This window comes from Eublepharis macularius, chromosome 11 (assembly GCF_028583425.1).
Source record: "Eublepharis macularius isolate TG4126 chromosome 11, MPM_Emac_v1.0, whole genome shotgun sequence".
NCBI classification, from domain to species: domain Eukaryota; kingdom Metazoa; phylum Chordata; class Lepidosauria; order Squamata; family Eublepharidae; genus Eublepharis; species Eublepharis macularius.
Genome location: NC_072800.1, coordinates 12,724,326 through 12,752,324, shown reverse-complemented (window position 1 = coordinate 12,752,324; position 27,999 = coordinate 12,724,326). Strand labels below are relative to the sequence as shown.

At 45.6% G+C, this 27,999-nt stretch overlaps 2 protein-coding genes across 3 annotated transcripts in view; one reads left to right on the top strand and one right to left on the bottom strand.

Moving 5' to 3' along the window:
- Positions 1-1,039: 1,039 nt before the first annotated feature.
- Positions 1,040-17,972, bottom strand: MSANTD3 (Myb/SANT DNA binding domain containing 3). 2 transcript variants are annotated; one of them, XM_054992128.1, is made up of 3 exons: positions 17,621-17,972; positions 12,174-12,653; positions 1,040-3,432 (listed from the first exon to the last, which is right to left on the bottom strand). In XM_054992128.1, exons 2-3 carry the CDS (start codon positions 12,589-12,591, stop codon positions 3,023-3,025), a joined length of 828 nt encoding a protein of 275 aa, XP_054848103.1. In that variant the 5' UTR covers positions 12,592-12,653; positions 17,621-17,972; the 3' UTR covers positions 1,040-3,022. The 2 variants fall into 2 exon arrangements, with proteins under 2 accessions (XP_054848103.1, XP_054848102.1); XM_054992127.1 differs by having other exon boundaries at positions 12,174-12,624.
- A 292-nt stretch (positions 17,973-18,264) lies between these two features.
- The window catches only part of LOC129337659 (uncharacterized), a 50,015-nt gene continuing 40,280 nt past the window's right edge, over positions 18,265-27,999 (top strand). The window contains exons 1-5 of the mRNA XM_054991545.1: positions 18,265-18,343; positions 22,563-22,666; positions 23,545-23,613; positions 24,903-24,933; positions 26,619-26,678. Of these exons, the coding sequence (XP_054847520.1) occupies positions 22,604-22,666; positions 23,545-23,613; positions 24,903-24,933; positions 26,619-26,678 (223 nt within the window). The 5' untranslated portion in view covers positions 18,265-18,343; positions 22,563-22,603. The remainder of the gene's footprint in view (positions 18,344-22,562; positions 22,667-23,544; positions 23,614-24,902; positions 24,934-26,618; positions 26,679-27,999) is intronic.

The following is a 27,999-nucleotide window of genomic DNA, read 5'->3' as shown; positions in this document are numbered from 1 at the left end:
TAGCTTCAAAATATGAGAAAAATCATAGCAAGGTTTCTGAAGCCACAGGGTACCGCTTCAGCAATCTGCAAAGTTTAGCGTTCCTCCCTGCAGCAAGCAAAAGCAAAATAAGCTAAGTTAAGACCATACCTGTACATCTGCTACAACTGTGTAATTTAAACAGATTGCAGAGTTCAGGTCTTCTTGGTGCAGAATCTGAGCGCTTTGGCAAAGAATTTGGAGCAAATAATTTTGATTTCTTTTTTGCAGCGCCCTGTTCCCAATCCCTAAACGACTGATTTTACAAATTTCAACAGATACTAAGTAGATGAAATGCAAAGTACTGCATATTAATTAAATAACGTAATAATCTTTGGCCAAGAAAGAGTCCATACAAAGGATAGAATATCCCGCAAGATCTTAATTGGGGGCAACATGAAAAAGACTGAAGAGGAGTAAGGAACACAATGGGGTAAGAAGAGGGAGGCATCTTAAAACAGAGCCCAGAAGCTAAAAGAAACGGAAGCACCTCAGACTGGCACCAAAATTGCATTGTATCGCCTGTTATTTTTCAAAAACAACTAGCAAAATAAGAAACAGGGCAGGGAGAACTAAAACACCGGCTCCTTACAGAATAGCGGAGAAACAGAGACTCAATGAAGAAAGACTGGGCTGCCTAAAAACATCTATTTAAAATAGAAAACAAGCTAAATTTAAGACTTGGTTGAATTCATAAACACACTTTCTAAGGGACTTAGAAGGGTGTAACTCTGATAGCAAGAGTCTGCGGCCTCCAAATGTGAACACGGCTTAGAATACCCTCAGTCAGGGCTTTTTTTCAGGGGGAACGCGGGGGAAAGGAGTTCTGGAACCGCTTGAAAATGGTCACATGGCTGGTGGCCCCGCCCCCTGATCTCCAGACAGAGGGGAGTTGAGATTGCCCTCCGTGCCGCTCAGCGGCACGGAGGGCAATCTCAACTCCCCTCTGTCTGGAGATCAGGGGGCGGGGCCACCAGCCATGTGACCATTTTCTCCAAGGGCAACCCACTGAGTTCCACCACCTCTTTTCCCAGAAAAAAGCCCTGCCCTCAGTACCTGTCAGCTTGCATTAAAACATGGGACGGAAAATTCTGTTGTCACTCTTGAGCCACCCAGATGGTACAGTAGGAATAAATTGTTATCCTACACTGGGGCGGGGGGTGGGTGGGTGGGTTTTACCAACATTATTTCAGCTCAAGTCAGAACCCTAGCAAGCAGGTTTTCCTTCCCTACTTCCTCTTTACAAATTACCTTCTGCTATCATGGAAGGGACTCTGTATTAGCTACAGCACATCTAGAAAAACACAAGAAGAAAACAGTCCAGAGAAGAGCTATGTAGAGAAGCCCATTGTGCACAGAGGGTTTCACCTCCCCGCCATTTGGGGGGGGGGGAGATACATTGTTAATATTAATCTTAATCATTATAACAGGACACAACGGCACAAGAAATACTCGTGGACGTTCCATTAACAGTTCATTAGAAATCTGAATAAGTTCTCCTTTTTCGTCCTGCAATTTGAAAAGAAGGGATTCTTTTCTTATTGCATCGCTATTTGGCCCTCAGAAGACGATAGCTCTTACAGGCCATGCTCACACAGACTGTGGTGACGCACACGTGGTGCTTACAAGGCCATGTTCTTACAGTATGTGGTGAAGCACACAGGTTGGCCTCTGTGCACACATGTTGAAAAGAGCTGTAGCCAAACATGGCTCCCTGGAACATGTACACTGCAGCTATGCATCTGCAACATGCATTCATATTTTTACATGCAGGTGTACGTGTAAGAAATGTAATGCATGACAGCACTTAGCTGTGTAGTAAATCTGAGCTTTCCCTACACTTGGGTTTGTACTGATTTCCTCACCCTTTCCTGGCTCACTTCAAAGCTCCAGGGCCTATACACAGGAGACAAAGAAATACACACAGCACCAAGAGGGCCACCCACTGGACCAGGTTGCCATCAGAGGGCAAAATGACTCCGTGCGGAATTTAATCAATCAGATTCTTGGTCAGTGAACAAAGTAAAGCCTAGTTCTCACTGAGGTAGTCAACAGGACCGACTGCTTCTCCATATTGCCCCCAAATATGTTCTACACATAGAAAACTCACTGGCTGAGTCTTTCCCAGATGCACTAGTTTTCTACAAGAGGGAACATTTTTCCATGGAAGAGGATTTCGTCTCATACACCCTGCTCGTGCAGGCTAAAGTGGTTCAGACCAGACATATGTAAACACGGTGTACACACATATGCAGACCCTCCATATTAAGTTTTTGATTTTTCGCTACTCCAGGAAAGATGCCAGAAAGAGATTTATCTGAACTCTTTTGCCAGCTCCTGTCTGTAGCTGGCAGAATGGTCAGGCCCTTCAGTGAGAACGGACACCCAGCCGGGGCATTAAATGCATGGCCAGCGGAAGTGGACTGAGTACTTTTTATGCAGCCAGCAACCGTAGTCAAACAGAAAGCCAACTGTTCGAAAGCTTTGGATTCCCTCCTGCTATGGAAAAACCTGGAATGCTGCCCTTTCCTTCACCTTCCATTGATTTTTCCTAAAAGGAGACCCTCTCGCTGGGTCACTGCACAACTGGTGGCAGGCCTATCTCAACATATGACTTGTGGTGAGAAATCCAGCCCTTCTCTTTAAAACCAAGAGGGATCTTTTTGGGCCAACAAATTGGTTTTTTTAAGCGCAACTGCACGCCTACCTTATGGCCTGCCTCGACCGAAAGAACCCATCGCAGAGGAGACAAACTGATTTTGAGACAGCACTGCTGTGCCTATCTGAAGGCCCCTGCAAGGAGCAGTCACACCATTTCCCCCTTCCAAAGAAACCAAATTTCTTTTAAATTAGACACTTTTTGTTAGCCTTTACTTACTGTTTGCCCACGGCCATTTGAACAGCCATTCACACTACAAATACAAATTCAGCTCCACAGTATCCCAACCCCCTTTTTTTAAGAACCCAGGAATTCAATCCAATTGGCCGGGCACTGTCAGATCCTCTAGGGTGAATTAGGGAAGGGTCTGTTAAAAGAAGAGACAGGCCAGTCCTTAGTAACTGTCTGGAGCTTCCGCTCCCAGTACATTTTTTTTTTGTTGAGCACTTCCATCTTAATCCTGTGCTCCTCTTCCGCCATCTCGCACTCCCGCTCAATCTGCTGAATCTTGGCCACGTGCACCTCGTTCATCTGGATCAGCTGCAGTTGCAAGATGGACATCTGTTGGTGGTGCTCCTCCTCGTGCATCTTCTTCAGATCGCTTTCTTGAGGGGCTTTACTCCGGAAGTTTTTATTGCCCGTTAGCCTGACGGCAGAGCAGGAGGGCTCGGATTGCGAGGTGCCTTCGCATACCTGGTAATGAACAAGCTCTTTCTCTTCGTCACACAGTTCTCTGTTTATGATGGTGAACGGTTCTAGGGAAAAGGCAAAGAGAGACTCACGTGAAGCGACTGCGTATCCTCGCCCCAAATGCAAGTGGAGCAATGGGTAAAAATACACAGTAAACCGACCAGGTTCAAACGCCCACTCAGGGTCAGTCCAGACATGCACTGGGGGGTTCTGTGATTTTTATTTTTACATTCCCGTGTGCCTGATAACAAGAGTTTTTAAACAAGTTCTCTCAGCACATATCTCGTTTGGTTCTGAGCTATGAACTGACTGTGTAGTAATAGGCAGGGCTTTTTTTCAGCTGGAACGTGGTGGAACGGAGTTCCGGAACCTCTTGAAAATGGTCACATGGCTGGTGGCCCCGCCCCCTGATCTCCAGACAGAGGGGAGTTGAGATTGCCCTCCGCGCCATGTGGCGCGGAAGGCAATCTAAACTCCCCTCTGTCTGGAGATCAGGGGGCGGGGCCACCAGCCATGTGACCATTTTCTCCAAGGGCAACCCACTGAGTTCCACCACCTCTTTTGCCAGAAAAAAAGCCCTGGTAATAGGGGAAGCCATTTCTTCTCTCTCACTGCCTTACTGGGAAGTTGTTTTGAAGATAGCATGAGATTGTGCCGAAGATGCCATTGTGAGGTGCTTGACTGAATTTTGGGAGAGCAGTTAGATACCATAGGATGCATCTTATTTATCCCTATCCTACCACTCCACTGAGTAGTGTTTATTTATTAAAATGTTTATTCCCCATCTTTCCTTTTGGCTCCAGCTTGATGGCTTCTTCTAATCTAAGGAGGATTCATCCAACTTAAGAGCAAGATCCGAGTCCTATAGCACCTTAAAGACCAACCAGATTTCCAAGGTATGAGCTTTCGAGAGTCAAAGCTCCCTTTGTCAGATACCTCTTGAAAGCTCGTACCTTGGAAATCTGGTTGGTCTTTAAGGTGCTATCGGGCCCTATTATGACCCCTTTCTTTCTCTTGGGTAGATTTGGTCTTTAAGCCGTTTACTCTTATCCCCTCTTGGTAGATTGATGCCACCAGGAATTAAGTTCCAGAATAACTTAAATTTCTCTTTTTAGTAACATGCCCAAGGGGCAGGCTTTTTCGTATACTATGAGGCCCTGAGGAAAGGAATGGGATATAGGAATGACAGCTACTCTGGGATATGAAAAAAACAAAAACAAAGTACACTTTTATTTTTATAAGAAGCATATCGGTTTCATATTATTTCTAAAACTTGATGGTTTCAAAAGAGTAGTTCTCCATTCTTAAAAGTTACTTTACTTAAACCCAGTCACAGCGATCTTCTCTCAGGCTTCGCACACAGTTTGCCTGCTTTTGATATTAATTTCTCTCTCTGTTACCAGTAAGACCTTTTTTCAGGCGCACACACAGTTTACCTGCTTTCGCCTGACTGTTCTTTCCCAAACACACAGTTCAGGCTCCCACACAGGCTGTATTTCTCACTCAGACAACATAAGCAAGCTCAGGCTGCACACAGCTTGCCTGCTTTCTCCTGACTCAATATTTATCTCAGAAATGCATAGACACCCTCAGGCTGCCCACAGCCGGCCTCCCTTGCCCTGACTGACTCTTTTCTCCTCCACTCTCAGTCTCAAACTGCCTTCGCTCCGCCCACCCTCTCAGTCATCCTCCAATCATCTCCCTCACTCATCCCTCTCTTTCATGCCCACTCTTCATCTATACCACACCAAGCATTTAAAGACAACACACACGCATTTACTTAAAATCATTACAGGCCCGGATCTTGTTCTTCAACTGCAGACCAACATGGCTACCCACCTGAAACTACCTTCATTCAACTTAAGTGGCTTTTCCATTGCCCTCAGGGACTACCGTATTACCTAAAAACCAAAGCCATGTAATGCCATTTGTTAAAGCCAATCAAAATGGCACAAACCAGCGTGCAGGTTTTTGAGCTGTCCTGAATTGACTAGGAGCTCTGGAGAAAACTCAAAAGTTTGTACATAGTTTTGTGTCATTTAGGTTGGTCTTTAAAAAAAAAAAGGCACGACCTGGCTTGTGATAAAAAAAAGGCATGACCTGGCTTTGTTTTTTTTCTTTGGACCAATACTTGCCTCTATCTATGTCATATATCACAGAAGCATACTGCTAGATGCTGTTACTGCCAATGCTACGACAGTAAGAGAAAGGCAAGCCCTTCTGCAGAAGATAACAGATTTTTCAAAGGTGAAACAATGTGAACAGAACGGCTTGATATGGTGCATGTCGCCATCTCTCATTCACCTACAGTTAGGGTTTTAATACCCTGCAAAATCTGTTTGCCTAGTGGCTTCAGTAGGAAACCAGAGACTGCAGGCTAGGGGAAGCCAACCTCTCTTGATTTATTCTGGACTTGCCTGAAACTATTGCCTGCCTCCAGCATCAGGGCTCTTCTCTCAGGGTAGAAGTATTCAAAATTGGTTCACAGGTGCTCAGTGTCAAAGATGTTTGGGTTGGGGGAAGCAGGCAGGAAAGGATTCCTCCCTCTCCAAGTTTACTAGAATGGCAGGACATATCACAGCCCAGAGAAAAACTGCAGGAAGCAACCGATTTTAGTCCCAGTGCAGCACACCCTGAAATTCACAGGCTGTTCCCGTGTGGCTTTTCATGCAGATGTTTTAAATACAGCTAGAAAAAAGGGCTTGAATACGACTTCTGCAGATACTTATTGCTGCTTGTTGATCAAAACAGCTGTTGCCTTCATCTTTTTCAAACCTTGAAACTCAAGCTGCAACGTATCAGTCATGGGGTTTCACCCTACAGCAATAAAACTCCTTACCATATATAACTTCTTTACCTTCCCTTATAGAGAAAGCTCTTATGAGAAACATCTTACAGACCATCTCCCAAAAGTAGAACCCCCCGTTAGATATTCATGCAAACACATGTGCACACACTCACGCAAGATAATATAAAACGGGACTTGACCAATCCCAGACAACAGGTCGTCCTGCTGCCTAGAAATTTCATTGTGCTGCCCAGTATTTTTGGTGGAAGCAATAATTAGAAAATATGGTCATACATAACTCTGTCTGAAATTGGGAGTCTGTCTCCTAAATTTTTGGGCTGGCTTCTGGAGCTAAAGAAAATTGGTCAAGGCACGACACAAAACATTGATCTGGAGAGTAAAAAAGATATAACAAAATGAGTGTCTAGTCCTCATTCTCTTCTTTCTGGACTTTCTCCTTACTTAAAAAAAAAGTTCACACTTGCTTTCTCTTCTCCCGTCCTCTCTCCTTTCCGTCCATGCCTCCTGGTCCCTGCTAACCATATAACCACACGCATCCCCTTCACCCTCTCCTCAGGTCTCTCCCCTCAATACACCATTCCTCCCAACTGCCCCTCACAAATTTCCTTTCCCTACTACCCTTCCTAGATGCGATGACAGCCAGTGTGACCCAGTGTGGTGTAGTGGTTAGAGTGTTTGACTTGGATCTGGAGATCCAGATTCGAATCCTCGCTCTGCCCCAGAAGCTTGCTGGGTGACCTTGGGCCAGTCACAGACCCTCAGCCTAACCTACCCCACAGGACTGTTGTGAGCATAAAATGAAGGCGAGGAGAATGATGGGAGCTTCTTCGGGTTCCCACTGGAAAGGTGAGATATATTTGAAGTACTTACATGAAATATACAAATAAGTAAATAAATAAGATGGTTGCTGTAATCATTTTACACTTGGTTATAAATAACCAAGTGGGGGGGGGGGGCGGGGATTAATAAATGCTCAAAGAAGAAAAAAATGGTGGTATAGCCAAGTGACAGTCATCTGACACTAGTTTTTGAATCCTAGGCCAGCAGGTAAACAAACAGGCAATTTCCTCGAAACTCTACTGAAGTCCACTTAGAAGGACGTGATTCTGCTTAGAAGGGGGACCGTTCAACTGCATGCCCCCGACAACCCTGAAACTGGCAACAGAGAAAGAAGAATGGAGGATCGGGCTTCCAACTGATTTCTACTGGCCTCTGGACTGCAAAAACTACAAGCATGATTTTGCTTGGGCTGAGGACAGAACCAGGGTTCCTGCTAATGTGTGCTCGTGTGCAATCACTCATGAATTTTAACCCCCCCCCCCAGTGCACAGCTGAGAAGCCCAGCACACAGAGGGGTGCCCTGGGCCTCACCTTCCCTGTTTCTGGTCCCGAGGGCCTGCCTGGTGACACCCCGGCCCTAGCCTCACCTTGGTGCGGTCCCGGCCTGGTGCGCTTGGCACAGCCCCGGCCCCAGCCCTGCCCCTGGCTTCCCTATTTCCTGCTGGAGGGGCCTGGTGCGGCCCCAGCCATGGCGCAGAGGAAGGGGGAGCCGGAGGCAGCAGCAGCATGGATCGGGCAGCCTCAGGGCCTCTCCGCCGCATGCTTGCAGCTCCGGGAGCTGGAGGCGGCGGCGGTGTGGGGCAGGTAGCCTTGTGGCCTCTCCGCCTCAGGTCTGCATCTCCAGGAGCTGCAGTGGTGCGGCCGCATGGGATGGGTGGCCTCATGGCCTTTCTGCCTCAGGCCTGCAGCTCCAGGAGCTGGCAGCGTAGGGCGGGCGGCCTCAGGGCCTCTCTGCCACACGCCTGCAGCTCTGGGAGCTGGAGGTGGTGTGTGGCCTTGGTGGCTGCGGCGAGGGGGCACCTGCACGGCCTCTCAGCTGGCCCACTGAGCTGCCTCTCCTTCCCCTCATGGGGAGCTAGAGGAAGTGGCAGTGGTGGGCAGGCAGCCAACTGCGGGCGGGCAGTCAGCACCCTGGCCTCGGCTGCCTCGCATGGACACTATGGTTGCCAGCTCCTGGTAGGGAAATTCCTGAAGATTTGGGGGCTGGAGAGGGTGGTGTCTTTTCCCTCATTAGTACCAATAAGATTTGGGGGCTGGAGAGGGTGGTGTCTTTTCCCTCATTAGTACCAATAAGATTTGGGGGCTGGAGAGGGTGGTGTCTTTTCCCTCATTAGTACCAATAAAATTTGTCCTCTTTCTGAACCTGTGGATATACAGAGGATCATAAGAGGCAGATAAGAGATGGCACAGATAAGAGAAGAGGAGCTGGCACAGCATTTCTTGTAGCCAAGGAGTACGGGAATGGAAGGAGGATAAAACACTATGTAAATGAAGTGACCCATTCATTACGTCTCCCATTTCCGTTACAAAACCCCATTTTTCAGAGGTTTATAACTGAGCCATAAAAATGTGCTCTAGGCTGCAATAGGGCACACAAGGTCTCAGTTTGGGAGAAGATTCACTCTTTCAGTTTAAAAGAAAAGCTGATTGCTTTTATCTTCAGTCTGTGACACACAGTCTGACAGGAACAGGTGATACAAACAATTAACACGATCCATTTAACAAGGGTCCTATCAATAGGTTAAAGCTGTACATGTGGACTATGTTAAGCAATATGCACCACATCTACTAGCGAGTTTAACATGCAAGCACTATCTATGATCTCTCAGAATGCTTGTAGGATACCAAGATTTATTAATTTGTATGCATATGCTCAGAGGACTGGTTTATCATGAAGTTGCAATGGAGACACTGAAAAACACACGAGACTGTGAAAAACACCTTTCACCTGACAGGTGTACAACAGGAGTGCTGGACTTAGTTAATTACAGCAGAAACTCCAGTGCATCAAACTTCAGAAAGACTGAAGAGACAACAGAAGCTTAATTTTGCACGAAGGCATGAGGTATTGGCGATAAACAGAATGTACAGCCAGCAAACAAAAATCAAAGTTGAGGTAAAAAGGGAATTCTTCATTTTTTTCTCTGTTATCAGAGAGGAATTGGACAGTTGAGGACAAATAGAATAGGTGTATTGTCGAAGGCTTTCACGGCCGGAGAACGATGGTTGTTGGGGGTTTTCCGGGCTGTCTTGCCGTGGTCTTGGCATTGTAGTTCCTGACGTTTCGCCAGCAGCTGTGGCTGGCATCTTCAGAGGTGTAGCACCAAAAGACAGAGATCTCTCAGTGTCACAGTGTGGAAAAGATGTAGGTCATTTGTATCTACTCAGGAGGGGTGGGGTTGAGCTGAGTCATTCTGTAAGAGTTTCCCAGGGTGTGGAATGCTAATGGCGGGAGGCTTCACTGTATCCTGAGGCGGTTCTTTTGCATATGGATTGGTGCTTGATGTGCTAATCTTCTCTGCAGGGCTATTGTCGGGTGTGGAGTGTTTTGTTGGCCTGGTGTTTTTCAGAACTGGAGCCCATTCTCTGTTCATTCTTAAGGTTTCTTCTTTCCTGTTGAAGTTTTGCTTATGCTTGTGAATTTCAATGGCTTCCCTGTGCAGTCTGACAAAGTAGTTGGAAGTGTTGTCCAGTATTTTGGTGTCCTGGAATAAGATACTGTGCCCTGTTTGAGTTAGGCTATGTTCAGCCACTGCTGATTTTTCAGGCTGTCCAAGTCTGCAGTGTCTTTCATGTTCTTTTATTCTTGTCTGGATGCTACGCTTTGTGGTCCCGATGTAAACTTGTCCACAGCTGCAGGGTATACGGTATACTCCTGCAGAGGTGAGGGGATCTCTGCTGTCTTTTGCTGATCGTAGCATCTGTTGTATTTTTCGGGTGGGTCTGAATACTGCTTGAAGGTTATGCTTTTTCATAAGCTTTCCCATCTGATCAGTAATTCCTTTGATATATGGCAAAAACACTTTTCCTGTGGGAGACTGTTTTTCTTTGGTTGTTTGATTCATCCTGGGTTTGATTGCTCTTCGGATTTCATTTCTGGAGTAGCCATTTGCCTGAAGTGCGTGGTTTAGATGATTAATTTCCTCATTGAGAAAGCGCGGCTCACATATCCGTCTTGCACGATCCACTAATGTTTTCATTATGCCTCTTTTCTGTCGGGGGTGGTGATTGGAGTTTTTGTGTAAGTACCGATCAGTGTGAGTTGGTTTCCTGTAGACCTTGTGACCTAACTGAAAGTTTGCTTTGCGGATGACCAAGGTATCCAGGAATGAGAGTTTTCCCTCACTTTCTTTCTCCATTGTGAATTGTATGTTCAGGTGGATGTTGTTGAGATGATTCAAAAACTCCCTCAATTCTTCCTCCCCATGGCTCCAAATGATGAATGTATCATCCACAAATCCTCTGGGAATCCACAATTCCCAGAGGATGTAACAGCCTTATTCCATCATTGTCTGACAACCAGTTACTTCCAATGGGACAACGAATTCTATGAACAGATGGATGGGGTGGCCATGGGGAGCCCACTCAGCCCAGTTATAGCAAACTTCTACATGGAACATTTTGAAAAAACAGCTCTAGAATCAGCACCCCACAAACCCAGTGTATGGTTCCGGTTTGTGGATGATACATTCATCATTTGGAGCCATGGGGAGGAAGAATTGAGGGAGTTTTTGAATCATCTCAACAACATCCACCTGAACATACAATTCACAATGGAGAAAGAAAGTGAGGGAAAACTCTCATTCCTGGATACCTTGGTCATCCGCAAAGCAAACTTTCAGTTAGGTCACAAGGTCTACAGGAAACCAACTCACACTGATCGGTACTTACACAAAAACTCCAATCACCACCCCCGACAGAAAAGAGGCATAATGAAAACATTAGTGGATCGTGCAAGACGGATATGTGAGCCGCGCTTTCTCAATGAGGAAATTAATCATCTAAACCACGCACTTCAGGCAAATGGCTACTCCAGAAATGAAATCCGAAGAGCAATCAAACCCAGGATGAATCAAACAACCAAAGAAAAACAGTCTCCCACAGGAAAAGTGTTTTTGCCATATATCAAAGGAATTACTGATCAGATGGGAAAGCTTATGAAAAAGCATAACCTTCAAGCAGTATTCAGACCCACCCGAAAAATACAACAGATGCTACGATCAGCAAAAGACAGCAGAGATCCCCTCACCTCTGCAGGAGTATACCGTATACCCTGCAGCTGTGGACAAGTTTACATCGGGACCACAAAGCGTAGCATCCAGACAAGAATAAAAGAACATGAAAGACACTGCAGACTTGGACAGCCTGAAAAATCAGCAGTGGCTGAACATAGCCTAACTCAAACAGGGCACAGTATCTTATTCCAGGACACCAAAATACTGGACAACACTTCCAACTACTTTGTCAGACTGCACAGGGAAGCCATTGAAATTCACAAGCATAAGCAAAACTTCAACAGGAAAGAAGAAACCTTAAGAATGAACAGAGCATGGGCTCCAGTTCTGAAAAACACCAGGCCAACAAAACACTCCACACCCGACAATAGCCCTGCAGAGAAGATTAGCACATCAAGCACCAATCCATATGCAAAAGAACCGCCTCAGGATACAGTGAAGCCTCCCGCCATTAGCATTCCACACCCTGGGAAACTCTTACAGAATGACTCAGCTCAACCCCACCCCTCCTGAGTAGATACAAATGACCTACATCTTTTCCACACTGTGACACTGAGAGATCTCTGTCTTTTGGTGCTACACCTCTGAAGATGCCAGCCACAGCTGCTGGCGAAACGTCAGGAACTACAATGCCAAGACCACGGCAAGACAGCCCGGAAAACCCCCAACAACCAAATAGAATAGGCATTAGGAATTAGAGGCTACCCAAATAGACCAAATAAGTGAAAATGATTTCTAATAAAGAAAGAGTGCCCACTGATGGCACCCAATAACAATGCCTCAGACAATTCAAACGTCTTTTAATCAAATGGATTCTGGTTTTAGAACAGGCGTGCTCAAAACTTGCAAGTTGCTGCTCACAAAGTAGGTTTCTGGCTCACGACACTGCACCCCTTAGAGGGGTCACTGGGCAGAACTGTACCTTGACTAGAAGCCTCCGGCTGATATTCGGGATCTTCCTCTTGTGGGCTCTGTAGGAAGTATACTTGCTCTGGCACCATGCTGGCGATCTTCTCTTTCCCCAAGACGTGATTACTGATAAGCGGGCTTATGCTCCTTTTCACCTTATCCCGTCTGTCATGGGACATTATTTTCTTTGTCCGTGCCTTGATGTTCTCCCAGCATTTCTTCAGCTGCTTGAAGTCCCGGAGTGAAACACTGGGCTGAGAATTGTATTCATGGGCCAAGGCCTGCCAGGTCCGCTGTTTTAACGCAATTGTCCTGGCGTCGCTTTTTTTGCACTCCAGCACATATTTATATTTCTCAACCAGGGCAAGCAACACACTCTTCTCCACTTCGGAGAAGTATTTGGCAGGCTTTATCACTTCGTTGTTTTGCATTTTCTGTCGTTTCTCCAGGGGTGCCAGAAGAATCTAGGGAAACAAGCCGAGGCCTCTTAGATCTGAAAAACAATGAATTCTTTCACAAGCATCTCATGTTTTGTTCCTGTTGTTTTGCCTAATGTTACATATCTAAAACATTAATGGCCCCAATCATTGAGCCAGGGCTATAATTATGCATCATTGCTAATAACCTTATCTACACTGGAAAATCCAGCCGTACTTAATTGCTACAATGCTGGGGATCGGTGGTGGTTGCAACCTCCCACCCTGGTGACTGCTTGCCACCGGGAGGCAACCCGGGAAAGTGTGCACTTGGTGTGCTCCTGGCGGGGCAGGACGATATCACTTCCTGAAGTGATGTCGTTATGCCAGCCGCAGACATTCTCCTGCGCTTTGTTGGGGCCAATGAATAATAAACATTCGATTTATATACTGGACAGGACAACTTATTGCCATACTCAGAGCAGTTTACAAAATGTGTTATTATTTTCCTCACAACGATCACCTTGTGAGGTGGGTGGGGCTAAGAGAGCTTTGAGAGAACTGTGACTGACCCGGGATCATCCAGCTGGCTTCAAGTGAAGGAGCGAGGAATCAAACCGAGTTCTCCAGATTAGACTCCTGTCGCTCTTAACCACTACACCAAACTGACTCAATTTTGGCCCCTAACAGGCTGAATTTGCCTTCACAAAGCGTGGGAGCAGGCCAGTGGCTGACGATGACATCACTTCCTGGAAGTGACATCATTACACAAGCATAAGGAGCATGCACGTGCTTTGAGCGCGTGCAAGAAAAAGACTCCCGGGAGGTGCAAGGTCAGTGCTGGGTCCCCCCCTGTCCCACCAGGAGGGTATAGGGACCTGGCAACCTTAAGTCTGAACCGGGGACTATTTGGGGCCATGGCTTATTCCCGGTGTTGACAACTGATGATCAGGCTTAATAACAACACAAGAAAGCAAGAACAGTGCATGGCACATTTCTCTCACTCACGAGTAATTACAGAGTAGGGGTCCTCAATGTGGTGTCCACGGATGCCACAGCATCTGCTGTCACCCATCCTGGTCCTGCCAAGTGTTTTTGGAAAGGGGGAGGGACCAGGTGAGGCTTTTGCCCAATTCATGTAAAGGGGGAGAGCCAGTTCAGATGCCTGAAAAATGAAGATAGATACTGCCCGATGAGGGTTTCTAACCATCTCAGTATGTACGCTTACTTAGTGCGCAAGTAAGAAAATAATTTAAACAATATCATCATTTCAAAAGGCATCTTGTTAAACAGAGCTTCTGCCGGAAATGTTGAAGACCTACCAGCACAGTTATGCACAACCTCACTTCCTGAGATATGGTGGCTAGCTCCACCTCTTGCAGCAGCCATTTTGTGGCTGTGACAGAATTTCAAAGGATCCCACAGGCTCAAAAACATTGGGGAGTCCTGCAACAGGGAGTCTTAACAACAACAACAACATTTGATTTATATACTGCCCTTCAGGACTGCTTAATGCCCACTCAGAGCAGTTTACGAAGTACGTTATTATCCCCACAACAATAATCACCCTGTGAGGTGGGTGCGGCTGAGAGAACTCTGAGAGAGCTGTGACTGAACCCATGTCACCCAGCTGGCTTCAAGTGGAGGAGTGGGGAATCAAACCTGGTTATCCAGATTAGAATCCTGCCACTCTTAACTGCTACACCAAACTGGCTCTTCTCATAACAAGGAGGGGAAGGTTTCCAAATTTAGGCAGATCTGATCTTCAGCACTTCAGTTTTGTCTAGCATTATGGCAAACTATTCCTGTACAATCTACAGCCTACAAAGCCAAATGCAGCCACCCATCGTGAGCTGTGGCCTGCCAAAGGCTTGACTGTTGCTATCATGTTTTGTAGTCCCAAACTTAAGGAGGACCTCATAGACCACCAGGCAAAGTATTACACCCTGCAAATCTCTTCGGTTAGCAGAGATGTTTTCTGCCAGCAGGAGGAGACTGCCTCAACGTAAGATGCTTGAAGATGCTTGGTTTAGGGCAAGGCCCCTTCAGCTGGAAAGAAGCGCCTCCACTACCGAACAGATCCACAGGATCAATCCAGAGCTGAATGCAAAGTGAATCGATTCAGAGCTCCAAGTTACAAAAACAACAACCCTGATAAAAATCAAGTTTCCCACTTACTAAAACAAAAACACATACTGCTTGATTTGGCAATGAAGACCTTGAAATTGTTAGATTTTTCTATTCCTTGGCTCAATCATCAACCAAAAGGGAGAGAGCAACCAAGAACTCAGAAAGAGATTGAGACTTAGAAGGGCAGCCATGAAGGAACCGGAAAAGATCCTTAAGAACAAGGATGTATTACTGGGGACTCAGATCACGATAATCCAAACTGTGGTATTCCCCATTCGTACGTATGGATGAGAAGGTTGGACAGCGAAGATAGCTGACAGGAAAACAATTGATTCATTTGAAATATGATGCTGGAGGAGAGTTTTGCAGATACGGTGTATAGCCCAAAAGTCAAATAAGTGGGGTACTAGATCAAATCAAGCCTGAATTCTCCCTAGAACCTAAAATGACAAAACAGAGGCTATTTTACTTTGGTCACATCATGAGAAGACCAGATTCACTGGAAAAGACTATAATGCTAGGAAAAGTGGAAGACAGTATAAAAAGACGGAGACCCCAAATGAGATGAATTGTTAAGAAAGCAGCTTTTAACTCACTGTACGTGTTAGGGATTCCATTTTTATCATATGCAGGCTCTGTATTTAATTCAGATGTTAAGCAGCCTTTTTAAAAAAAGGCTGATTTAAAAAAAAATCATAGCGAGCCAAGTTAAAACAATTCTAAGTTAAATAAAAGATTTTTCAAACAGTTGGTGGGCTACGTTGCAGCTGGCGGGTCACAGAGGCCTTGCAGGGTCTCTTGCTGATGCCACACGGAATTGGTTGCGCCACTGAAATCCACGGGCGTGCCTCACGGGCGTGCCTCACTCTGTCCTGGCTCAGAATGCTAGTCGCCTAAGCAGGCGTGAGGATGGAAATGAGAAACATCTTCTTAAAAAGAATTTTGAAACATGATTAAAGTAGGCGTTTTGGCAAACGGCCTCTAATAACACTACCCAAACTCATCAATAAAAACTTGAGAGGGGAAACCACAACCGTTTTCTTCTAGCCAAATATCTTCAATTTTATAGTAGGATTACACCTGCATAAAACACACATCCCATAAACAGTGCAATCCTATGCAGAGTGCATCTAGCTTAATTTCAGTGGTCTTAGTAACTCTGTGTAGAATTACAGCACCTACAGAAACAGCTGGCCTTCAAACAGCAAAAGGCTGTCTTGCTTCCTAAATTCCCCAAGCATCAACTGTGAAGATTTTAGAGTAACACAGAACTATTGGTTGTAGCTACCTGCGCTTCTCAACCTCTTTCAGCTAATTTCCCATGTAACTCTCACAGATCCAGGGAACAGTCATCCTAACAGGCAGGCTTCCTAACAGGCAGAAGTGATTTTCTGCACAAATGAGGACAACTCACAATCCAGTCCATTGCCCAGGCAGGCCAGCCTGATTCTGTGCATTCTTAGCAATATAGCCTGCTCATTTAAATAGGATTTATTGAATGGGCAGGGAGGGCTGCAGTTGCATAGGGCAAGCGCCTCAGGATTTTTCCTGCCTATGAGAACTGCAGTCAGAAATTTTTCTGCACAGAGGAGTTATGGTAGCAACAGTGTGTTTATATACCGCTCTTCTGGACAAATCAGTGCCCATGCAGAGCTGTGAACAAAGGCAGACGGTGAGGCAGGTAAGCAAGACACAAGCATCAAAACTCCTCCAGCTTCTAGCCATGCGGAGGGGGGGCGGGGAGAGTGGTTCTGAATGCTAAAGGCACCTTCCAACACCTCTGAGATTCTGAGCTGCAATGGACTGAAATTGGCAACATGGCCACTACTAGGGCATAGGCCAAGTGCAGAAAATGAGTAAGTTTCTTGGTCTGCAGCAGAAGAGCAGGGTTTGAGTCCGGTGGCACCTCAGAGACCAACAGGATTTCCAGGGAGAGTCAAGAGCTCCCTTCTTCAGATACAGAGAGGAACGGAGATCCCTGAGCCTTGCAAGGAGAGGAGATCCCTCAGCCAAGGCTCAGGGATCTCCACTCCTTGCTAGGCTCAAGGGATCTCCGCTCCTCCCTGTATATGAAGGAAGCCCTGATCTCTACTCCTTGCGAGGCTCAAGGGATCGCCTCTCCGTGCAAGGCTCAGGGATCTCCTCTACTTGCGAGGCTCAAGGGATCTCCTCCCCGTGCAAGGCTCAGGGATCTCCTCTCCTTGCGAGGCTCAAGGGATCGCCCCTCCGTGCGAGGCTCAAGGGATCGCCCCTCCTTGCAAGGTCCAGGTATCGCCTCTCCTTGCGAGGCTCAAGGGATCTCCGCTCCTCCCTGTATCTGGAGAAGGAAGCCCCGATCTCTACTCCTTGCGAGGCTCAAGGGATCTCCTCTCCTTGCGAGGCTCAAGGGATCTCCGCTCCTCCCTGTATCTGGAGAAGGGAGCCCTGACTCTGGGAAGCTCGTGCCCTGGAAACCTTGGGGGTCCCTAAGCTGCCCTCGGGCTCAAATCCTGCCGAAAATAAACGACCGTCTCGAGACTCGTCTCCAGGCTTCCTAGAAAGGGGTTAACCGGGGCCTAGCCCAGCCCAGCCTGCGCCGAGAGCCCATTGCTGAAAAGCTGGGAGGCGGGCAAAGCGCGGCTTGCCCGCCAGCCTGATCGCGAGGCCCTCGGAAAAGCCAAGCGCCTTCACGCGACGCGACGCGCCCGCTCGCCCGGCCCGACACTACGGCCGCCCCTAGAACCCGGCAGCGTCCATTAAGAAAGCAAAGGAGGGAGGAAGCCCACGGCATCGCATTGCATCCCACTGCATGGCAGGTCACCCCTCTTGGCCGGCTTCCCCGCCCGTGACCCGCTCGGGAGCTCCGCCACAAGCAGCGCGGCCCTCGGCGGGCGCACCCCCCCCCCCCCCCCGAGGCCGGGCCGCCCCTTCTCACCAGGCTCGCGCGCCTCGGGCGCTGCTCCTGCTCCTCCGCGGGGCTGCCGGCTTCCCTCCGCGGCCTCAGAGCGCAGGCAGCGCCGGTCCCAGCCCGACAAAGGCCGCCCCCCCGCCCGGCTGCGGCTTGGCAAAGGCGGGCCCGTCAGCCGCGGGGGCCGGCATCGCCGCTCAGGCTCCGGCCGAGGCTCCGGGGCGCCGGGGCAGGGGCGGCCCCCCAAGAACAGCAAGGATAATGACGACGACACCGCGCCCCTCCTCGGGCCTTCCCAGCCGAGGGCGCAGAGCCGCGCCGGGCAGCCTCCAGTCGCCGCAGCCCGGGCCGCTAACAAAGCCCCGCCGCTGCCCTCGTCTCTGCGCGGCTGGAGGCGAGGCCGGATCGTCCCGCCCCGCCCCCCCGCTCCGCGGCACGAGCCACGCCCCCCGCTGCTCTCCCCAAAGCCCGACCTGGAGCCGGCGCCGCTGGATTGCAGTCTCTAGGTTCCGCTCTCGGCGCCGTCCAGAGGGGAAAGAACGGGCGTCGCAGCCATCCTCCCCCAGGCCGGTCTGCGCAGCGGAGGTGCAGGAAAAAACCGCGCCTCACACTCGCCTGTTCCCTCGCCGGCTCCATGATCCAGTCCTTGTTTTACAGTCGGCCCCGAGGGAAGAGGAGCGCTGCCTCTTGCGCATGCGTGCTGACGCTGCGGCCTAGGCGACGGACGGTGGCTGGCGGTGGCGGAGGCCTGTGAGTTGCCTCGGTGAGGGGAAGCGGAGAGGGCTGGGCTTAGGGTCGCCTCGGCCTTCGCCCCCTGGCCAGGCAGCCGGGGCCTTAGGGCCGTAGCCTCGGCCGGGCGCCATCTGAGCGGAGAAAGCGGCCCCGCGGGCCAACGTCCCTTTCCCTACTGGGGTTGCCATCTCCCGGGTGGGGGGGGGGCTGGAGCGCTCTTGGAATCCGAACCGACCTCCAGGCGACAGAGATTCGCTCCCCTGGAGAAAACGGCGGTTTCGGCGGGTAGACTGTGGCGTTGTACCTTCTCCGGGTTCTACTCCCAAATATCCAGGAATTTCCCACTCTGGAGTTGGCAACCTTCTTCCTCATCGGGGCCATAACTGGGAAGCCCCTCAGGGAGGTTGCAGCCCGCCTCCGCTCTGTGGTCCCCGATCTGGTCTTCAGAGCTATACTGCCTCTGACCGTGGAGGTTCCACTGAGCCGTCAAGGAGGAATAGGCCCATGCCGCAGTCATCTGAAGCCCCAGCTTATGGCGCTGAGTTCGGTTGAACAAGTTAACAGGGTTGTATATAGTTTTAGGTGGGTGGGTAGCCGTGTAGTAGAACCGCAGGATTTGCGTCCAGTTGAACCTTAAAGACCAATTTTAAAAAACCTCTTTATATTTTTGCATTTCATATATTCTATTGTTTAAAATTTGTGAGTTGTACACATCTGTTAATATATGGAATAATAATCTTTTTAAAAAGACCAACAAGATTTTCAGGGTATGAGCTTTTGAGAATATATGAAGAAAGGAGCTCTGACTCTAAAAAACTTACACCCTGAAAATCTTGTTGGTGTTTAAAATGATTGTGTGTATTATTTGAGATCTGTGGTGTGCCCAGCTCAGGTAGGAGAAAGAGTTGGGCTGTGGGGTGGGCAGCATGCCTCTTGGGATCCCAATTCTGGTTTAGGAGTCCAGCATTAAGAGCCAGAGTAGTGTAGTCGTTGGAGTGTCTTACTGGCATCTGGGAGACCCAAGTTCGAGTCCTCCACTCTGCCACTGAAGCTTGCTGGTTGACCTTGAGCCAGCCACATGCTCTTGGCATAACCTATTTCATGTGATTGTTGTGAGGATGAAATGGAAGAGGAGACAATGATGTAAACTGCTTTGGATGCTCACTGGGGAGAAAGACGAGGCATGAATGAAGTAAATAAACATCAACCTGTCCTTTACTGGCATAAGAATACATAGAGTGAAGCATGACATACACACTGTATTAGGGTTACAAATAAATACACCCTCAGGGTAGCTCTTTATATCTTATCAGAGCACAGCTTAATAGTGCATTGTAGCAATGTAGCCACCTTCTCAGTTATATCTGGAGAGGAGTCATTCAGAATGAAGTAGATCTTAGTGGGATTGGAAAGTCTCATCTAAATAAACATCAGAATGAATACTCAGAATTTGTCACACACACAAGGGGCAGTTTGATGACTGGGATGGAATCACAGCTCCCCTCCGTGCCCTGCTAATAGGCTGAACCTGCTGCTGTATCTGGAAACCTGGCAGGAATAATTGAGACAGATCTGTGCCACCACGTTCATCTAGTTAGGCTTTGGTACTGCATACCTGATCAGCCATTAAATCTGGGATACTAGACGTATTTTATTCACTGATCTAGAATTCAGAAAAGGACTTTCAGATGTGGTGGTATGGGTCTGCTATTCTTATAGAGAAAAATGAAGTGCTGCAGATTAGACACAGTTTTGCAGTGGGGATAAAATCTTACTGTTCTGGAAATTTATTTTTTAATGTGGTATCTCTCCTGCCTTTCTGTATAAGTAACACCTAAGTTGGTTTATAGTTTCAGAATAAAAAAGCTAAAAGTGTGTATGTACATAAACTATCACATCTTAGTACAAAATATATGATAGTCTAGCAGTAGTGAGAATTAATAGAATCAGTTTAGGATGAGCAGTAGTCAAAAAGAAGAGGCGATAGTAACAATAAAACCAGCAGTTAAAAATACCAGTGTATTCTGTAATTTTCCTCCATATCAAAAGCCTTCTCGTATAGATAGGTTTTCAGATGTCATCAGCAGCTTAAAATAGAGGGGACCAAGCAAGCTTTTGCCATCTGTGGGAGCAATTGCTAAAACTAGTTGATATACTGAGTAGCTGCCAGTTTCACCTGATATAAGGCAGGCTCAAAAGGCAACGAGCCAAATGCAGACAAATCCCAGACATATTTATTATTTAAATGTATTATTAATTTTTAAGCAATATCTTGCCTTTCCACTTCAAAATTATTTAAGGAGGCCAACTACTAAAAATAATGCACAACAAAAAAGCTAGCTGAAACCACTAATGCCTGCAAAAACAATCACGGTATAATGTATAGCATAAAAGCATTTAGGCCAGGGGTGGGCAAATTGCGGCCCGCGGGCCACATGCGGCCCGCTACAGACTTTTTTGTGGCCCACCAAGACAGTCAGAAAAATCCGCCTTGAACCGAGATAAAACTGATTCTAAAATTAAATGTGCTTGCAGCTATAGATGATATGAAATTAGCACAATAAATAAATTAAATAAAACTACCACTATTTTATTTAATTTATATTTATTGATTTTTATGATACAATTTATACCTTTTCTGAAATGCAGAGTTAACTAATGAATGCAATCATTTTAAAAGGTGCGGCCCTCCGCTAACCTCCGCTCCCACAAAGTGGCCCCCGAGCCAAAACAATTGCCCACCCCTGATTTAGTCTGTTCTGTTAAAACGCTGGAAGAATAAAAACTGCTTAGTGCCTAAGAGATAACACAGTGATCACCAGAGTGGGAATTCCTTAAGTGGGGATGATCAGAGAAAAGTACATCACCTACCTACCTAACCATGAAGGTAAACAAAATTTGTGGTAAGGTATGAGCTTTTGTGAGCTGCAGCTCAGTTCTTTAGATACAGCTTGAACGTGGACTCACATTCTAGCTGTATCTGAAAAAGTGAGCTCTGGCTCATGAAAGCTCATACCGTACCACAAATTTTGTTAATCTTACAGGTGCTCCTGGACTCTTGCTCTTATCTGCTGCTATAGACAGACTAACGCGGTTACCCTTCTTGATCTGTGAAGGTAAAGGCACCTAGAGCAGGCTGTCAGATTCTTATGGGAGCTCTTTCTACTGGCAAAGACCCTATGATTTTCTGGCACATGAGCACAATGCAAGAAACTGCTGGTTTTCGTTAGCTGGAGTGTTTATATGTATGCTAACCAGGAGGTACTATGTAGGCTCAATCCTCATACTGAAATACAGTGCATGACTATGTTGTAACAGCCTACGGTTTTCTCTGTTGTGGGCTGTTGCAGTCTGAAATGTGCCAATATAATGATCTGATGATTGATAGTTATTACTATTCACTGGGGATGTCTGCATTTAAAAACCGTTATTTAAACTTTCAATATTTTGCTTTTACATGAGTAGATAATGGTGTACATTAAAATGGACTATTGGATTTTGAACATATTTCCCATTTGGCCCTTTGCTGGAGAATGTCAAGAACCACAAGATCTTGACTTTTGCAAATGACGGTCCGAATGGAAAAAGCTGTTCCTCATGACTATTAGCCCAGTTTAGTGTATGTAGCATTTTGTGGCTCGTGTCCAGATATTCTGTGCAGAATGGGCTTTTTTTGAAAGGCTTCAAAAAGGTTTCATGTCAGCAGGCACCATTCTTTAGACTACCGGTGTTATTGAACAATTGTCTAATGTTATGCATCTCAGGGCTGTAAAAGCTTCAAGAGGGGGGAATTTGTGACTTCTGCCAAATCTTTGATCATTTTCTGCCTATATTTACCAAGCTAATAGAGAACCTAGTAGAATACATTTGTTATGTGATAAACCAGTAGTAACCAGGGCTTTTTTTCTGGGAAAAGAGGTAGTGGAACTCAGGACCACACAATGACATTACTTTGGGTCAGCTGGAACACGGGGGAAGTTTTTTAAAGTTTAAATCACCCTCGGTGAAAATGGTCCTGTGGCCGGTGGCCCTGCCCCCTGATTTCCAGACAGAGGGGAGTTGCAGCGTGGAGGGCAGTCTAAACTCCCCTCTGTCTGGAGATCAGGGGGCGGGGCCACCAGCCATGTGACCATTTTCAAGAGGTGCCGGAACTCCGTTCCACCGCATTCCAGCTGAAAAAAAGCCCTGGTAGTAACCATGTCGTTGGTCTCAACTTGAATGCGTTTTGTTCTTTCAGAATTGTCATTGGAAGGTTTCTTGTCTCTTGAATCCTCTGCGATGGCAAGTGAAGAGAACTTGAAAGATAAGTTGCACTACTCGACCAACGTTTACTACTGTAATGTGAGTGTTGTTTCATATTAAGAGAGCTCAGAATGATTTTTAGGGTATATTTATATTAAAACTTAGATCAGTTTTATACTAGCTATTGAACTGCCATGATTTCCTCCCACCCCAAAAGTATCCTGGAGAATTCTCTAATACACAGTGTTAACTTCATTCTTCTGCGCTTTGTAGCTGTGTGTGTCTAAAATCTCTGCCAAGTGAATACAACATCTGAAGATGTTGGCCTGGTTTGTTAAAGCTTATGCTACAATTAATTCATTACAATGCCAAAAGACTAATGTTGTGGTCATAGTTTAAATCTGTACAGTATAGATACACCATTGAAGTATAAAGGATTCAGGAACTCTAATGAAAGGGAAAGTAATTTTTAATTTTTCTGTGCTTTTCATGATAACCTTTTTGATATAGTTCAACAAGAACTGTACACAGAATTCTGAATGTGGCCTCTTTCTATAAGGATATTATATTCCTTCCTAATATTATATGATAATGTAATATTAGTTTCTTCCATAATAATTCCTGACTTTGAGTTTGCCATTTTCATCATCTCTGCATAGTAAGTGGACCAATCTATCATTTTGATTGGCTCTATTTGGTTATTGTGCTGGAGTCTCTGAGATCTGCTTTCTCTGGTTTGTCATCCCCAAATGGGGTTACGTATTTGATGATAAAATATTACATGATTCAGCCAATTGTGTTCACAATGTTTTGAGTTGGCTTTAAGCTGTACTCTGTATTGTAAAGTTCTGCAGAAGCATGGATAGCTGTTGTACTTGTGAGATTTGAGTTACCTGAATATTCTTCTGAAATATGTAATGTTTTCAAAAATTGTATTATATGTTACAGATCACTTGTATTATTTAAATATCTTCTAGATTTGCAAAATCTATTGTGCATCTCCCTTAAACCTTCAGAGTCACTTCCTTGGGAACAAACACAAGGCGGTAAGAATCAGTTTCTCCATAAAACTTGATCACATTACAGAAAATATTTTACTAAATAACAGAATACGGCAAAGTTGATGAAATCAATTAATTTTTAAAGTGGAGTGTTCAGTCATTCAGGTTCTACAGTTGTTGTGTAGGGTGGGTCAGATGATTACTCCCCACCTTCACTCCATGCACGACAAAGCAGAGCGTAGATTTTGACATTCTTTCTGTAAGGATCTGCCAAGTAACTGTCAAAAAGGCTCAACTGTTTGATAGTAAGAGCTTTATTGAAAAGTTGCTAGTATGATCTTACTCAATTCTTTGTCAGGAATGAGGGTACAGGCAGGTATCAGGCATACATATCATTCAAAAGCTAATACTCCCCCCCCCACCTTTTTCCTGAAGGCTAGCTAATTCCACTGGGAACTATCTGTGCAGGGGGTGAGACACAAGGAGAGATGACACCGGAGTTTCAAGGTTATGTAGGCTTCCTTTCCCATAGAGATAACTTCAGGAACAAACAGACTTACAGTTCAGGTACAGCATAACCATAACATCCAGCTCCAGTCCTCAGGCACGAGCATGGCCGACGCTGCCAGCATTTGACACTTTCTTTCTGCCTCTTCCCAGCTGTACTCCATGGAGAGAAATGTTCTGGAAAATCCTTTTAATTGTCTTGCTTTTATTGGCTCATCACAAAGCAAACATGAAGCTGAAAACTGTATGATTTAATGTATTTCTATTTTGCCAAATAAGTTACAAAAGTTAGTAGCCTTGTGAAAGTGTTTATTAGTCCATCTATTCATATGTATTTAATATCCATGACAGGCAAGTATTTAATATCCTACAGGCAATTCTAACCACAGGTAATCAGGCAAGTGACTATTTACATGCCTGTTTGTTTTTTACACGGGTCTGGGAACTGAATTAAATTAAACTTAGTATTCGCCTCTCTCCCAGTTTCTGGCATAGCTCAGAGTGGTTTTGGGAAGACTTGCAACTGAATGAAACATCGCTTATCTAAAACCACAGAGAATGGTCTAGAAATCTAAATGAATGGTTTCCTTTTTTTTTGCTGCTGCTACTGTGAAAAACAGTCTAGTTTTAACTTTGGTTTCTCAGAATTAATAATTCTTTGAAACTGTAGTATTGGCAAAAACTAATAAATCAGAGAGAAAAGAGCAAGATGATTTCTTTATATTTAGAGTCTAAAACGTGATGTGTTCCCCCTTACTTGCTTTGAAAACTCAGTTATATAAAAATGTTATGTTTTTCTCCCCCCATCAATTTGAAAATCAATCAAGGTGGAAGAAGCTCTGAAAACTCATGGCGTCAGTAAGTGCTGAAATATAACCTCTTATGTATGTAAGCCTTTATCACCCAGGCCGATGGTTCTGAAAATAGGGATGCTATGCAACTGATTTCTTAATTATAATGTGATCTAGAGGCAGGCATGAACCAAAATATGAACCGAAGTTTGTCACGACCTGGGCTGGTTCATGGTTCATGAACCGGCAGTTCATGGGCTCTCATTTCTCTCGAATCATGATGAATTTTAGCCTGGTTCGTTTGGTTCATATTTCAGTTCGTCACTACAGACAGCCTGGTGCCAATTCCTAGGCAATGGGGCTGGGGCTGGGACAGGTTCTCTGCAGACCTGCTGACCCGGAAGTGACATTTTCATGAACTGGTTTGTGAACCCATGAAAGTCTGTGGTTTGCAGTTTGTGAAACGTGATGAACCACATGGTTTGGAAATTTCCCAGTTTGTGCCCATCTTTACATACTTATCAGTCACTCTGTTCCATTACTTCAGGATATGGAATGACTGGCCACTAATGTAGCTGTGCCATTGTTGTAAAGCAGCATTGGTCTGGGGCTCCTTACGGGAGGGCACGGGAAATCTTTTGGATACTAGAGTCTGGATACTAGAGTCTGAATTCCAAAGTGTGTGAGTACCTACGTGAAACTGGACTCTCTCATTTACGTCATTTCTCTGCTGTTGATGCGGATCAATTCAGCAGCCTGCAAGGCCTAATTTTGCTTTAAACATTTCTACCCCACACTATCAAGCATAACAAATGGCGGTGAAAATTACGTGTTATGCTTTAACTGTGTTATACATTGCCCCACAGGGCACTTGGGTGCAGAACAGCATAGGGGAGGCCAGGTTTTTCAGCTCTTACCCTGTCTCCTGTTCTTCTTGCAGTTCTCCCCTCTTATGTTACTTTCTCCTCACTGAATTTTTGTTAGCGTTCTTGTTGCAAAAGCACTTCTTCCCCACTCCCCAACGTTGCTTTGCAGCAATAAAAGTGGCCAGCAGGATTATATTATACACAGTGGCAGGTAACTTGAGCTTTTAGTTGGGAACAGACAGATGTTATGTTCTGTGCTGGTGCATGTGATTTCATGTTTGAAATGCTGGTGGTAAAGAGACTTGCAGTTATAGGAGCATGAAATGAAAGTCATGGAACTGGCTTTCTGGTCAGGATCAGTACGATCCATGTGGATAAAACTATTTGATCTATTGTGTTTTTTCATCTTCAGCTGCCACAGGAGTCGCAATTAAATAATTAATTGATTAATCTGCAGAGAGTAGTATGCTGTTGCTTTGCATGGGTGGTGTTTCTTTGAAATCCTGCCAGTCTTTGCCTGCTGTCCTATGTATACATGTGCTTGGAAGATAGTTTGATTGAAACCAGTTCAATCTCACATAGAGTCATTTAACTCGATATACATTCTCAGTGCAACTTGTGAAAAGACAGCAGGATTTTTGTCCAGCAGCACCTTAGAAACTAACAAGATTTTTCAGGATATAAACTTTTGAGAATATCTGAAGAAGGGAACTTTGACTTTCAAAAGCTTATAGCCTGAAAAATCGTGTTGGTCCTTAAGATGGTGCCAGACTCATATCCTGTGTTCTACTACAGACCAACATGGCTACCTACCTAAAACTATCTTCATGGATTGCACCTTGTGAAATGGCAGCTTGCATTTTTAGATATTGACTATCTTTTGCAGTTAAGACTCTGAAAGATTCACGGGAAGCAGCTAAACCATCGGAAAGTCTTCCGGATTACAGTAAGTGTATTTTTTAACTAAGAATAACTGTTATTTAAATGATAAATAGAAATATGAAATTTTGCATTATAAAATAGTTCTGTATTCTGAAGAGTATTCACTTTAATGGGATGCTGACAGTTTATTTTTGTAAAGAATTGCAGTAATGAATAACTTTTAAGATCTCAAGATGTTAGATTCAATTGTCTTCCCATTAAAACCCAGCCTGATTCTTTGCATGTTTGTTTAGAAGTGAAGCCTTTGAGTTCAGTGGAGTATACGTCAATTTTAGTATAAATGTTTGCCTCCGAATAAATCTCGTCGAACTCGGTGGTTCTTACTTCAAAGAAAACATTCACAGGATCTTAATTCTGGAATTTAGAAAGTGTTTGCAATTGTTGAATCACACATTTATATTGCACCCTTTCTAGAAGGAGTTCAGAACAGGTGTTTATATGGTAATCTCAGTTTATCTTCACAACAGCCCTGTGAGGTAGGTAACACTTAGAAGTAATAATTGTCCAAGGCTACTGGGTAAGCCTGATGGACCTGAACCCTAGTTTCTCCCTGCTCCAGGATTCTGTCTGCTAAAGCACACATGGAAGTGGAAGGGATTTCAGGCAAACCTGGTTAGGATTGCAGTGTACATTTCACAACTGCAAGGAAAACATTTGATGACTTGCAAAAACACGAGAATTTTGCTATTTCTGTTTTTAACAACGCAAAAGAAGGGAGAAGCCATATGGTTTGTGCTCCTTCAGAATCTTATCGGTCTTTGATTGCTGCCCTGTGGATGTGTACTTGGACTTTAGGCTGTTCCTAAGAGCTGTGTCTCTTTTATTCTGCCAAACTACCCAGTTCAGGATCCTGTAGTGGCTTATAAGGAAAATTCTACGGAAGTTATTACTTAGGGGCGTGCAAGAAAAAAAATCGGAAATAATTAAATAAAAAAATTGAGAAATAATTAAAAGTTGGAAATAAGCAATTTCCGAAGTGACAAGCCACTTTAAAAAGTGCTTATTGACCGGCGTTGGTATGCTCTGTAAAGATTCGGAGCATACCAAAAAGCTTTTAAACTTCCAGCCCAGCCACTTAATTCACCCGATGCAGGGGAGGAGGGGGTTCCCTTCTCCCCCTCCCATCGGTTGAAATAAGTGGTGGGGCATGAAATTTAAACCTACACTTTTCTAGCCGCTTGCAAGTGGCCAGAAAAGTGTAGGTTTACAATCCTACCCCCGCTCACTTGGCCTGCTGCTGGAACGGCCAGGGAATCCCTGAGCCCCTTCTGCAGCGGGCAAAGGAGGTGACGGGGCTGCAGGCGTAATCCTACTGTTCCGCCGTT

Coding starts and splice junctions, on each gene's coding strand:
- MSANTD3 (XM_054992128.1), bottom strand. CDS start 12,591: ATGCAAAACAACGAAGTGATAAAGCCTGCCAAATACTTCTCCGAAGTG. Junction 3,433..12,173: donor GCCGGAGGCTTCTAGTCAAG/GTACAGTTCTGC, acceptor CCTTTTCCCTAG/AACCGTTCACCATCATAAAC.